Here is a 13,475-nt window from a genome sequence, read left to right on the forward strand (position 1 = left end):
GTCTGTAGTAAACCAGAGTACTTAAATGCTGACATTTGTGTAATGTGATGCTATTTTAATATGTTACCCTTTGAATTCTTTTAGTAAAACAGAAGATACTGCTTCAGAGTCTCTGGAGGCTGCTAAAAATGCAAGCAACAAAAAAGGTATGAAATACGTAGTAGTTGGTGACATTACAGAAGTGTAACAAGCCTTTTCAGTCAAAACTGAAGATGTGTTCACAGCTGAAAGCAAAACTATGAAAACAATGGTTTTTAAGCTAACTGTTCACTTTCTGATGTTTTCCATGTTTATTGCAGCCAAAACCAGAGTGCAGGCTGTATTTTTGTGTGTGTTGTGACTGTGGTGCTTTACCATTGCCTGAAATTACCCTCTAGACCCTTGCAATAAGGCCTGCAAAGACTGGCTTGTAACAACATGTATTCTTTGTCAGCATAATTACCAAAATGGGCAGTTCTGTTTGTATGCTAGTTCTTTACTCTCTTGTTTCTCAGAAGTGCATCTTCAGAATGTGTCTTGGAAGTTTTTACTCTCCATTAGCAAGGTCTACAGATAACTGCTGAGTAGTATTTTTCAAATTAATGTTTCTGAGTGCAGAAAAGCTACAGTTCCGTTATTTCTCCAGATACTCAAATTTGTAAGTTTTAGTGAAATGTGAAATATATGTAGTCACTGAATGTTCTTTAGGTCTCCCTCATTACCTTTTTTTTTTTTCAATAAATCCTTTGTGACTGGCAATTGAAAATTGCATGAAAACTGGTAGACACCATTGAATAATTTTTAAAGTCAAGTTGCTTGAGAAAAAAACAACAAAAAAATTCCAAATAAGTAAGAAGAACAAAGCAACACACAAATGCAAGCGTATAAAAGCTTCACCATGTTAGTGTGTGCCGTGCAAATTATTGGGTTTTTAATGTCTGGGGAAAAGAGCACTGAGAAAGAATGGAAAGATGTGAAAAGCAAAAGTCTTCACACCCGGACACGGTGCATGGTTCTTAATAAGGGTTTTTAACACCTAACCAGAGGCATTTTAGATCTGAACTCCTGTAAAAGTTGTCTTCTGGGAAGTGTTGTGATGGTTGAGGAGTCTTACAGATTATAAAATCTTCTTGAGGTAAATATAAGGGGTTGTCAGGGTCACAGTGCTGTGCTGCTTATTGTACTGTACACAGAGTTGGAAGGGCTTTTTCAGGAGTCACACTAACTGGAAAACATAGGTCTTGGAAGTATAATTCAGTGGTTCTCCTCCTGAAAATTTATATGTGGCTTTAAAGGTACAGTTTATACAGAAGGATAGAGAGACTTCTGCTTTGTACTTTCTTACATAAGGGGAAAACAGGAAATTTGCCTATGTTGTCAATGTAGTACTTGCTTGTAAAAGCAACTGATAGATTTGCAAAGAGAAGAGTGCTTTTTCTATAATTATCCAACTTTTTGTTCCTGAAAACTGGTCCTGAAGTAATTGTTTGTGTTAGTAGTAAACACTCACTATTTTCACACCTTAAAGTGATGTTATTTCAGGTGTGAAAATAGTATTTTTACTGCTGTAAGACAAAATATGACAAAAGCATTATAAATCTATGCAAATTTGTTTAAAGGGGGTTTTCTGTCTTCATAGAAAAGCTGGCAGACCAAGTGATGCAAAATCCACAGGTCCTGGCAGCTCTTCAGGAGCGTCTTGACAATACATCAGTTACTCCTTCCAGTTACATTGAAACGTAAGTAGTGGGCATGATAAAATACTGAAAGACCGAAGGCATAATAGAATATTATTACTGTGTAATTAAGGTAGAAAATCAGAATAAATTATTCACTAAGAAAAATGGTTTACTTAACCTGTGATTCATAGTGTCTTACTTCTGGAAGAAGAGTGAAGTTTTACCTTATGCAGACTTGCAAAGAAAATTTTGTCCCATTCAATATATACCATGGCCGTTTCTTGTTTTGGATAGAAATAACTCCCTCCACTCCTTTGTTTCCTTCTGTGACCCTTATTCTGACAGGATGACTGATGATTTCTATAAGATTGCTCTTCTGATGTAAGGGAAAGTTCAGTACCTGTATATCCCTAGTTTGAAACTTAGTTTTATATTGACTGTAAAGTAGATTTAAATGCTGCCTTTACTAAATACTTATGCTTTTATTTCTCGACTGAGAATAGCTGGTTTACACCTCTTTTTAGAAAAAACCTAAGTTCTATAACAAGATCTTTTTACATGACTATGTCTAAATGTTTAATAATTGAAAGTGCAGATGGGCAGTGTGTGCTTTATGAGTATGCCCCGTGAAACAAAGCTTTCTCCTGTAGAATGCACAGTTCTTATTTTTCATAGGTGGATCAACACAAATCTAGTCTCAAAGTTTAGGTGTAAACAAAGGTATTAATTTCAGATCTCTGAACTACACGGGGAGGGTAGTGGCCCCAGGGAATGGAACAGAAGATAACACCTTTGAGAACAACTTGGGTAGGAGAGGATTCTTTCAACTTTTTGAAATAGGTTTTGGAGAAACATGGATGTTTGACATAAGCCTTTTATTTAAAAATTGCATGTAGTTATAAGCAACCTAATTCTCGGTAATATGTGAAATAATGCTGAGGCAACTAACTTCTAACCTTAAATAATTTTGATTTTTAGCTTTCCAAAAGCAGTGATAAGAAGAATTGATGCCTTGAAAAAGCTCCAGGTGAAATGTGCCCATATAGAAGCTAAATTCTATGAAGAAGTGCATGACTTAGAGAGAAAATACGCAGCACTCTATCAACCTCTTTTTGATAAGGTAGGAAAATTATGTATATAATTCTTATTTGTTTGTTCCTGTCAGTTCTGGTTATGTATATATAATTTTACATCTTCAATTACATTTTTGGGTTTTTTTATCACAGAGAAGAGAGTTTATTAATGGGGAAGCTGAACCCACAGATGCAGAGGCAGAATGGCACAGTGAAAATGAGGATGAAGAAAAACTGGCTGTGAGTATAAGCTGGGTCATCTACTATGGATATATCAGATTGTCAGAGTTAAATTCTTGTTCTTGCCATTGAAAGGACTTTAGCTGTCAGTGATGTGTTCTTGTGATGAATACATTGTTATGGCCAGTGAAAGCTTCTGCACCCATTAGTTTAGCCTTTGTTCAAATTTGTGACTTGGAGGAATTGAGGAGTTGCCTTTGTTGGCACTGTTCGTAACCTGTTAACAGCACCTTCCTGCTAATGGGTTCCATTCCAGTGCTACATGAAACCCTAAGATAATACAGGACTGGTTGGTTCTCTGCCTGTCTCCATTATTTTGGGGGACATCATTAGCTTTCATTTTCATAAATACAGGTGGGACACTTGTCACACAGTCATAAAACAGAATCAAGCTAATAAAGTGTCTGCTTGGCTGGTGGATTCCTACTTGTCCATTGAGTAGGAGCTGTCTAGATTTAGGAGGCATGATATAGTCTGTGGGCTGCCTGTTACTTTCCCAGCATCATTTCTAGAGATGTGTGCTCAGGCTTTGTCTCAGAAAAGTGACCTACTTAGAAAACTCTGTTTGTCATTCTGTCATGTTTTCTTTGCATTTTTTCCTTAGCCTGATTCCTTCTTGTTTTTTTTTTCCTCTATTCAAAGTGAATTGTTCTTTGTTTTTCCTTATCTCCTGAGATTTAGCATGACACAGTGCTCTGTATGCATGAGCAAAAAACATTCCTTAGGCTCTGTGTAAATACAGCTTTGACAGGCCATATTCCACACAATAAAATCAGAAACGTGTCTAGATGGGAAATAAATTGCAGCTTTGTATTCTTGGCACATCATAACCCAAGCAACTGCCAGAAACATCTTGAATATCTGCTGCTATCTAGTGGTGTAAAAGAAAAGGTGCAGCTTCCAGACTGAATTCCCAGGGTTGTTTAGGATTGAGAAATTACTTCCTCATTCTTCTTTTTTATAACATTTGACATCAGTTATGTGGAGGACATCCTGTTTCCCAAAATAGTAATAATTAGACACAGCATAATAATGAAAGACACCTGTAAAAACAACTTTACAAGTGTTCTGCAAAATGGGCAAGCTAAAAAAGCATTTCAGAGGACAAAGTTAAATTTTAAATTTTTAGATGGAATATTGTAGGTGGCTTATGGAGCTACAGAAATTAGATTAATAGAAAAATAGATATGCATTTGTATTTTTTCTCGTTCTAGAAAGATAGAAAGTGTTTTAATTCTGTTGTGTCAAATCAGTGAAGCAGACACTTGGTCTATTTAGTCTTCATATAGAAGAATTTCAAATGAGTTGAAAGTAAATCTGAATTGTGTATATGCTCAGTAGTGTGAATAAACCTTGTATCTCTTAACTTCATTTGCAGAGGATTAAAAATTTTAAATGTTCCTTTTACACAGCTTCAGAGATGACAATTGTTTTGTACTTCTAGTTCTGTTTATTAAATATACTGAGAAGTCACAATTTAATTTCTCAGCTGTTTCTGTATTTCTTTTCCAGGGAGACCTGAAAAATGCAGTGGTAATAGATGAAAAAGCAGAAGAGACAAATGTCAAAGGAATTCCAGACTTCTGGTTTACTATCTTTAGGAATGTAGATATGCTAAGTGAATTAGTACAAGTAAGTTTTTACTCTGAAATGAACAACTTCTGCTGTGTCAAATGAATTGCTGCTTTTCCTGTTAATAGTCAGTCCTTGTGGAGTGTGAGTCAATCCTTTGGTGTAAGACACGAAATCTTTTGAGTCTTTGGAATTCCTGAAGATGCTTGAAATGATGTACAAGCATTTTTCGTTTAATCCGTAAAGCAAGGTTATAAGAACACCTTGGATTGGTTGAATTTATGTTAAATAGCTTAGGTAGTTATGCCTGCACTTGTATTAGTGGCTTTTAATGCTGTTAAAGAAGAATTCCCTGGAGTGTGTCTGCCTCTCAATCTCACTGGTAATAAATACCCTGAATGAAGTTACTGTATCTTCAGTAATACATCCTAGCAGCTTTGTTTACTGAAGATGAGACCTAAAAGAGAGTTTGGCACATAGAATTTGCAACTATGATTAAGAAATTTAGATCCAGATCTTTAGCTGAAATAGTTGAATTAGTTACAAGGTTTGATTCTTAATGAGAGTCTGTTTTTCTAAATATTGCCTGCTGAATTGGATTTTACTTTTTTCTGCTTAGGAATATGATGAACCTATCTTGAAACATCTGCAGGATATTAAAGTTAAGTTTTCTGAACCAGGACAGCCTATGGTAGGTTTTCTCTGCTTTTTTCTCATGAAGATTGTAGTATTGAAGTGAGCAGCATTCCAAAATATTCATTCAGCTCTCTTTGGCTGTTGTTGTGTGTGGGGGAGGTTTCTTTCTGAGTTATTATTTTCATGCATTGCCTTTGAAAGATTCATCTCCAGCTTTCCTGACTCTTTGCTCTTTCATTGTTAGCCTGGACAGCTCTGACATGACTGTAGTTTCTAGATTAAAATTTTGGCTGAGATCTGTCTAGTTTTTGCTTTCTTTTTCTCTCTCAAATTCAAGTGTAGCTGCTCTTAGTAATACAATTACATGGCTGCTTTTGATTTGAAAATGTATTGTGGGAAAGATTCTGTGTATCAAATATTCTATGAAAAGCAATATGACTTGGTAATACTAATCAAAGACAATGATTAAAGATAATATGCCTGTTGAAAAGAATAGAAAATATATTAGATAGTATTTTAAAAGCATACCTCATTAGTATTTTTTAAAGTACTACTTCATGTTTTTTAAATTTTGGAAATTTGTTCTTGTTTAAGTTTGATGTACAGAAACAGATACTCTGTGGAAAAGAAGTTGCTCTGCTGCTTATTCAGTTTATACAGACTATACTTATTTCTTGAACTCCCATTGAAGGGGAGGCAGGGAGAAGGATGGAATTTGAGCCTACACATACTTTCTTTAAATTTTGTCATTCTGGCTTTTTTCTTATATTTGGTATTTTTTGTTTTGCCTTATGGAGCAATGGTCTTCTGATAATGCTTGAAATAAAGGAAAAACAGCCATCATTGAAGATTCACATAAAAAAGATGGGAGGACTTTCTCAGAATAACTTTTAAAGGTTAATAGCAAATTGTTTCAGGGTTCATCTGGGTTCTGCTTTTTATTTCTTATGGTCTTTATTCTGCTAGTACTGAAACACTCAGGCTGATAATTGGCAAGAAATTAGAATGGCAGAGAAAAACTGAGAATTAAGTTTTTAAAGATTGCAGGGCTTAGGGAAAGGATATGAGTTTTAGGAAGAAAATGAGTTGTCTAAGCACAAAATTAAGTATTCTAAGAAATTGCCTGTTGTGTCTTGAAGCATATCTATTCAGTGGCATTTGGATGAGATGGGAATAGGGTTTTTTTTTTGCCTACATGATTTTTGTGTTCTAATTCAGCTTTGTTTTATAGTACTTTAAGCTGGAGAACTCTTTAAACACTGGATTTATCTGATCTTGCACTGTTCGTAACCTTTTGACAGCATTTTTCTGCAAATAGGTTCCATTCCAGTGCTACATTAAATCCAAAAATGGAAGGCTGACAAACTCCATGTCCCTTCTGTATTTGGAAACAAAGGATGTGTTCCTAACTGCTTGAGTGAAACCTGTTCTGCAGCTGTGTGTGACTGTCTTTCAACAATATCTGCAGTTCTTTGTTGAAAATTGGTGCAGCAGTGGTAGCTTTGTACTGTATGAACTTCACATAACCAGTGAGTCATAGACACACATATTCTGCTGGGGATTAGGTTTTGCTGCTCGAGAAATGTGTGATAATTAGGAATTTTCTGATTTAATGTTGACCCAAAACAATTAATTGTAGTTATGGCACTCCAAAAGTGGATTTACTTGACTGCAATTAAAGTGCTTCAAAGTCGTCTTTGTTATGGCTTGCACATAGAAACTTTCATCTGCATGAAGCATAAATGACTCCATTACTGTTTACTTTATTTATAACCACATGGGTAAACTCATATGTATTTTATAATTATAATTTCTATTTACATATTTATTAGGACATCAGGATCCTTAGCTAGCATATTGAGACCTGGATGATGTATCTAGGTATAACTTAAATAGCTTAGAAAAAGGCAGGTTTTTTTTTTAACTTCATGAGCATATATTTGATTAAAAATCCCCCAGAGGTGTCCACATAAAGAGTATTGGAAAGTTTATTACAACACTTGAAATATTATGTGGAGCTTGGAGCTTCTTGTCTCCTAATTAGCAGGTATACAGTGAGATGCTGAAATGCAGTGTGTGTGTGAAGATATTTTTGTCTTGCTAGCCCTTGGGATCCTGCATGCTAAATAGTGCCACTGGTTGGTTATTTATAGTCCCAGTGATGGTTTATGGGATTATTTGGGTATGAGTGTTCGTCACTGGTAGTGGATCAGCTAAGTTTATAACTCTTCCCCTGAGCATGTTTGCCCAAGAGAGATTAGCCTTAGCTGAAGGCAGCCTCCAAACCATGCAGCTGTCTCGAATTGCTTTAAAGGGAAGTGAAGCTGAAATAGCCACTGTGAAATCAACACAGATATTCTAGTGTACTGCTGGGTCCCTATGCTTAATCAGGGAGCATGGGGGTTGGGGAGGCTGCTGTTGCCATTGGTCTCCATCACTCCTTGACCGCTCTCTTAGCAGGCATGAGTCATGTGAGGAGATTCATGGGGTCTTAGAAAGATTAGGGGCCTTTGGGAGATGAGGGAGGGATAAATATCTGTGATGAGCAGGCTGTTCTTAAATAACTGTCCTGAGTTATTTATCTTGTCCATGCATGAATAGCCTTGAGAAAAAGGATGGCAAGGCAGACTTGGTGATAACAGGCAGTTTTCTGGCCTGAGTCTGAAGAATGCCTGGGGAAGTATATTCAGGGCCAGTCTTTTGGCAGTTATGTAATCTGTTTTTTATGCAGATTAGGGCTAATTCGTAATGCATATTACTGGGAGAGTAAATCAGATACTTAAAGTAACTGTTACACATGCTGTGGCTGGGCAGTGGTGTTGGAAGCTTTGGCTTTCAGTCCTTCTGTTGTGCTGAACTGACCTGCAGACTTTTCCCCCCTTCAAGTCACTAATTCAATACTGCCAAAAAACTTTATTCTTTAGTGCTTTCCCTTTCCAAGACAGCTTGAGTTTTAGTGTACTTTAAAATGTTCATAGTTGATCCTGAGTGCAAAGTGAGCATTGTGCAGGGAGTTTAGAAACCTTTACTGAAAACTGATGCATCATGGATGCTGTGGTTTTCTGAAACTGGAGCTTTTTGTTGTCCATGTTAAGAAACTGAATCTTTGCAAATAATTTCTGGGTGCCAGAGGAGGTTCAAACATAGCCAGAAACATCTGCTTCAGGCTGTAAGCTGTTGAGACATGTTGGTTGTAGGACTCAGTTTATGAAATCAGTGTTCCTTTGCAGGAGTTTCTATCATCAAATGGAAAAAAACCCTCTGGTTCCAGGGGGACTGTTTAAATAGACTTTTGCAATCTAAATTGTGCTTTAACTGGAAATAAAGTCTGATTCACTCTCTTAAGATCATGATATTGATCAGACTTGGGGGAGCAGTAGAACCATATGGTGTTGTTACAATGCTAAAATTACTTCATAATAACAACTTCATCCCTAGTGCAAGGATGATGAGAGGCTTCCATAGAAAATGAGATCAAGACTTTTCTGAAAATACCTCTAAGCTTGCTTTCAAGACAGCAGTTCTATATGTGAAGGTGAATGAAATCTACTAATTACCTGTTTATAATTTGAATCTAAGCCAAGGTTGTTGTAGCTTCTTGCACATTCGAAATTCATTGACATTCATAATTTCCTGCTTCTGCTGTAGTTTCAAATATGTTTGCCATCAATTTTTTTTTCCTATTTTCAGAGTTTGATTAATGATAATTATGCTGATCAACTATTTCATAGATGAAAGTTAGTAGTAACATAAAATTTCTTCCAGTCTTTCTCATTAGAGTTCCACTTTGGGCCCAATGACTACTTTTCTAATTCAGTCCTGACAAAAACATACAAGATGAAGTCGGAGCCAGACAAGACAGATCCCTTTTCATTTGAAGGACCTGAAATAGTTGATTGTGAGGGGTAAGGAAAACTGAAATTCAAAAAAGCTTCTGAAGTACAAATGCATAATTTTTTTTTGCTTATTATGATAATGATTAGTAAAGATAAAATTGTTACTGACTTCAGAACTGGGAACGTTTTTAGGTATGATGTTGATGTTAGTCTCAGCATGCAGAAGTAACAGATGCATAGATGGAGATATATTTTAACATTGTACATTTTAAACTGAACACTGTTCAAATTTAATAATTCTCTAATTAAGGTAACAAACCTTTTATTTCCAGATATCTGGGTAAATTATTTTTAGTTCTTACCTCTCACAGACTACCCCCATCCTCAGTCTAATGAGTAGCCTTGGACTCTCTTGGATTCTTTTCGTATCCTTCGCAATTTTTATTCCAGCAGTAATTGGTTTATTACTATCAGGCAGGAATAGGTCATATTTATCATGTGTTCTTTCAGCCTGCTTTGAGCTGGAACATAAAGGTTATGCAGTTCGATCCTGGCAGCTGTGGATGGTGAATTCTCATGTCTGTTCTGGAAGCCTATTGACTTGAACACCACATTATAGTTTCTTGGGGGTAAAAGAACTGTTCCATCTAAGCAAACCATTTCTATTCCTATCTAGGATTACTGCTCTATAACCAAATTCCAGTGCCAGAACAGAGCTGACACAAATGAAAAATGGCTTTTGTACCCTATTTTTCTTAGCATCTAAGTATTCTTTTCTGTTGGCGATTATTTGGTTTTTAGGTTTTTTCTACCCCTTCAAGGATGTGTTTTGGTGGTTTGGTTTTTGGGGTTTTTTAACTCACATTTAAGGTATGCCAAATACTTGGTTTTGTGAATGCATGCTGACAACCTCAAAACCTCTTGACTTCTAGTTTTACATGTTGTTGAATCCAGCATTCACCTGCAGTGAGGCAAAAGTTCTTCTTGGATGTTTAGTTAAAGTTGTGCCTAAGTAACAGACTACTCCTTCTTGAAGAAAACTTTAGTTCATTACAGCAAAATATTTTCTGTTTAAGTATTATAGAAGAATGCTTTCTTGGATTGCTGATTTGTCAGAACTTTGATTTCAGTTGGTGTTTCCTGAGGAAGGTGTTAAATAAGGTACAAGTAGAGCAGGAAAACATGTCTGTGCCTTGTTATACAGGTTAAGTATAAAACAGGTGACTTTGGCCATCTGTCTATAGGACAAGGTATTTTGGAGGCATTTCAGGGTTACTGTGACACCATTATTTCCATTGTAGGAGTATTAGCTGTGTTTGCCCCTCACTATTTGCCATGTACAGCTTTGGGTAAAACTTGTTTGAATGGAAAGAGCCTCTTCATTGAGTGTCAGTTTGTACAGCAGCAGAATGGAAATGAAAATTAGTCTCTTTTCAGCTTGATGTGGTTGGCTGCCAGGTCAGTCTGAGCACTGCTCTTTGGACAGCTCTAACATCCCTCTCCCTGGCCACTCTTAGGACATGCATTTTTAGGGTAAATGGACAGTACCTTGACCTGTAGTTAAAGGATATCATGTATTGTTTTCTAACGGTCTGACTGGTGAGATTTTCTCTGGAATAGTTTTTAATCCTGTCCTTGGTTATAGAAATCCAGTTGCTGGGCCAGAGGAATTGAATTACAGGTGGAGTGAGGGCAGTGATTACTCTGCCAAGACAAACTTGTATAGCATTTTCATTTAGGAAAATATTTGACCTGTCCAACATACACATAATCTCTAGAACTATGATCCACTTCATAACTTGTCAAGCAGCTTTATCTAGAAAGTGATAAGCCATCTTGGCCTTGATGTTGCTGCTCTGCTGCTCAGTTCCTTCTTTTCCCTAGTGCCTTGTGTTAAAATGCTGTTTCTCACCTGCTGTCTCTAGGTGTACCATTGACTGGAAGAAAGGAAAAAATGTTACAGTTAAAACAATCAAGAAGAAACAGAAACACAAGGGCCGAGGCACAGTTCGGACAATTACTAAACAAGTACCTAACGATTCATTTTTTAACTTCTTCAGCCCAATTAAGGGTAAGTGTGGAAATTTAAAAATTTAGGATCCTTAAAATATGTTGTTATATATTTGTATTTATGTGACTTAAACATTCAAACTGTTTATGCTGCTGCATTGTAAAGTGCTTACTAGAGGAAGATGGCAAACTCTTGCCCATCCAAACAGATGATTTTGTTCTGTTATTCTGTAGAATTTGACCAATAGGTGTGCAGCGTAAACAGGAATCCTAGTAGGGAGAGTCTCTCCTAGACTCTCTTAAAGAAGTTGACATGTTTTACCACAGGATGGCTCCATGCATCAATTTGTTTCTAACATGCAAAAGAGCTGTGTTCCATTGTTGGTCAAGTTACAGCACAGCAGTTTCATTGAAACCTCTGTATCAAGTGACAGAACTTTCTGTCCTTTCTTGTAGTAAACCCCATAGATTTAGGAAAAGCACCATGGAGAATCTGAATAATAGGCATGCTGAAACAGCAAAGGAAATTCCTGTCCTCTGCCCTTAACCTATCTCTGTAACCCTATAAGGCAATGTCATGTTAACCCCTTGCCATTGGTCAAGCTTGGATCCTTTCCAACCCTATAAAAGAAGCATACTGTACCCCATTAGTTAGAAGAAGAAGAGCAGAGACCCTTCACGGACCTCCCGGAATAAAGCTATCTCCATGGAACAGCCCGTGCCTTCTCCTCTCCTCTCTCTCCGTCTGCTGCAGCCTCAAGCCAAGGGCAAACTTACCTAGCAAGCAGGGCTGAAATCCTGAGAGCTTGCCTTCACTATAGAGCTGAGAATCACTGAGCTTGCTGGGGGTTTGAGCCACGGCGTTGGCATGAGCGAGCTTCAGGCACCCAGTCCCACTCGGGGACTGAGCTCCTGAGCCCTATTGCTCTGCCTTAGGATAAGGCCGGAACAGAGGCTTTATTACTTTCTTCTGGGAGTAATTAGTGATCCCTGATACTCCATACATAATTTTCCTAGTCTAGTGTTAGATGTGTACTCGCATTTTAGACAATTCAGATGGATTCCAACACCTTTATTTTTTTTCTTGGTCCATCTTTCATTGTCCTCTTCTGCAAACATAGATGAGGGAAGTAGTTTATTTTGTGTACTAAAGGGGTCCTACAAGAAAGATGGTGAGGGACTTTTTGGAAGGGCATGTAATGACAGGACAAGTGGAATGGCTTTAGGCCAAAAGAGGGCAGGTTTAGGTTAGATATTAGGAAGAAATTCCTAACTGTGGAAGTGGTGAAACACTGGAACAGTTTGGAGCATCCATAACTTCTCTGGGCATTCTTGGAAATGTTCAAAGCCAGACCGGATGGGGTTTTCAGCAGTCTGGTCTTGTGAAAGGTGTCCCTGCCCAGGGTGGAGGGGTTGAAACTTAGTGATCTTCGAGGTTCCTTCCATCCCAAACTGTTCTGTGATTCCAGAGGTGTTCTGAACAGAATGGTTCTTGATTCTGTTGTGGGCTATTATGAACTACCTGTCCCTCCTAATTAATACTGCAAATGCCTATGTATGTGGGTTAAGAAACATGGGATATGTATTTCTAAAGTTGGGTTTGGTACAGAAATGTCCTTTAATTTTTGTTGCTGCTTTGAGGAAAACATGGCGATTTGTCTCCTGTTGGTGTTATGTTGTTCTTTTAAGTACTCAAAGGGTACATTTTGGAATTAGCAGTATAAGACAAGACACTAACATCTGCTGGCAGTGGATATTTACATTTTCAACTTGAGAACTGAGCCAAATTATCACTTTCACAGTAGATCACATGGTAATGTAGGGAAGGGAAATACGTTTTGATTTGTGTTGGAGTTTTTTGCATTGATTTGATTTTTTTTTTTCTTTTTTGGTCATTGCTTAGTTGGTTATTTTTTTCTTTAAACAAACAAAACACCCACCCTCTTCTATGCTGGTTACAGCACTGGGCCTCTTCTCAACAGTGCTTTGCAGATTCATGTCAAAATGTTCACCTATTTAGTTCAGTTGTTTTGGGGAAGAGGAAGTGATTTGTAGTGCTCCAGCCAAATGAAGTTACTGTAATTACAGCATTAATAGAGAAACCAAGTATGTTGATCTGCATATCCTCTGAACCCATCCTTGTAGAAAGAGCATTTCCTTTGCAAAAATCTCTGACATCCAAATGGCAGCATGAATGCTTTAGCTACAACATGTGAAATTCGTATGATTTCTGTAGGTTTAACTTAATACTAATCTGGATTGTCATAGTTTTAATAGCTACCTTGTGAAGCCTTTATAACCTTAGTGTTTCCAGGTATGAGAAGGTCTTTTTACTGTGTTTTGTCATCTTGAACATTGAGGTAGGTGAGAGTATACAGGCATTTCTTAAATTTGTTGTCTTTTCTTTTTGCAGTATCTGGTGATGGAGAGTCACTGGTAAGTTTTTGAAA

At 37.2% G+C, this 13,475-nt stretch overlaps 1 protein-coding gene and 2 non-coding genes across 4 annotated transcripts in view; all 3 read left to right on the forward strand.

The window, feature by feature from the left end:
- NAP1L4 (nucleosome assembly protein 1 like 4) overlaps nucleotides 1-13,475 on the forward strand; it is a 28,476-nt gene that overhangs the window by 4,928 nt on the left and 10,073 nt on the right. For both annotated transcript variants that reach the window (XM_054515118.1, XM_036383688.2), the window contains exons 3-11: nucleotides 85-146; nucleotides 1,619-1,718; nucleotides 2,637-2,778; nucleotides 2,885-2,971; nucleotides 4,484-4,603; nucleotides 5,163-5,234; nucleotides 8,945-9,084; nucleotides 10,941-11,086; nucleotides 13,439-13,461. In XM_054515118.1, coding sequence (XP_054371093.1) covers nucleotides 85-146; nucleotides 1,619-1,718; nucleotides 2,637-2,778; nucleotides 2,885-2,971; nucleotides 4,484-4,603; nucleotides 5,163-5,234; nucleotides 8,945-9,084; nucleotides 10,941-11,086; nucleotides 13,439-13,461 — 892 coding nt within the window. The remainder of the gene's footprint in view (nucleotides 1-84; nucleotides 147-1,618; nucleotides 1,719-2,636; nucleotides 2,779-2,884; nucleotides 2,972-4,483; nucleotides 4,604-5,162; nucleotides 5,235-8,944; nucleotides 9,085-10,940; nucleotides 11,087-13,438; nucleotides 13,462-13,475) is intronic.
- Nucleotides 3,173-3,300, forward strand: LOC118687964 (small nucleolar RNA SNORA54). The gene has a single exon (XR_004980414.1). It is a non-coding gene; the product is annotated as a small nucleolar RNA SNORA54 (small nucleolar RNA).
- Nucleotides 6,455-6,575, forward strand: LOC118687965 (small nucleolar RNA SNORA54). Its single transcript, XR_004980416.1, has one exon. It is a non-coding gene; the product is annotated as a small nucleolar RNA SNORA54 (small nucleolar RNA).

Source organism: Molothrus ater, chromosome 6 (assembly GCF_012460135.2).
Source record: "Molothrus ater isolate BHLD 08-10-18 breed brown headed cowbird chromosome 6, BPBGC_Mater_1.1, whole genome shotgun sequence".
Taxonomy (NCBI): Eukaryota; Metazoa; Chordata; class Aves; order Passeriformes; family Icteridae; genus Molothrus; species Molothrus ater.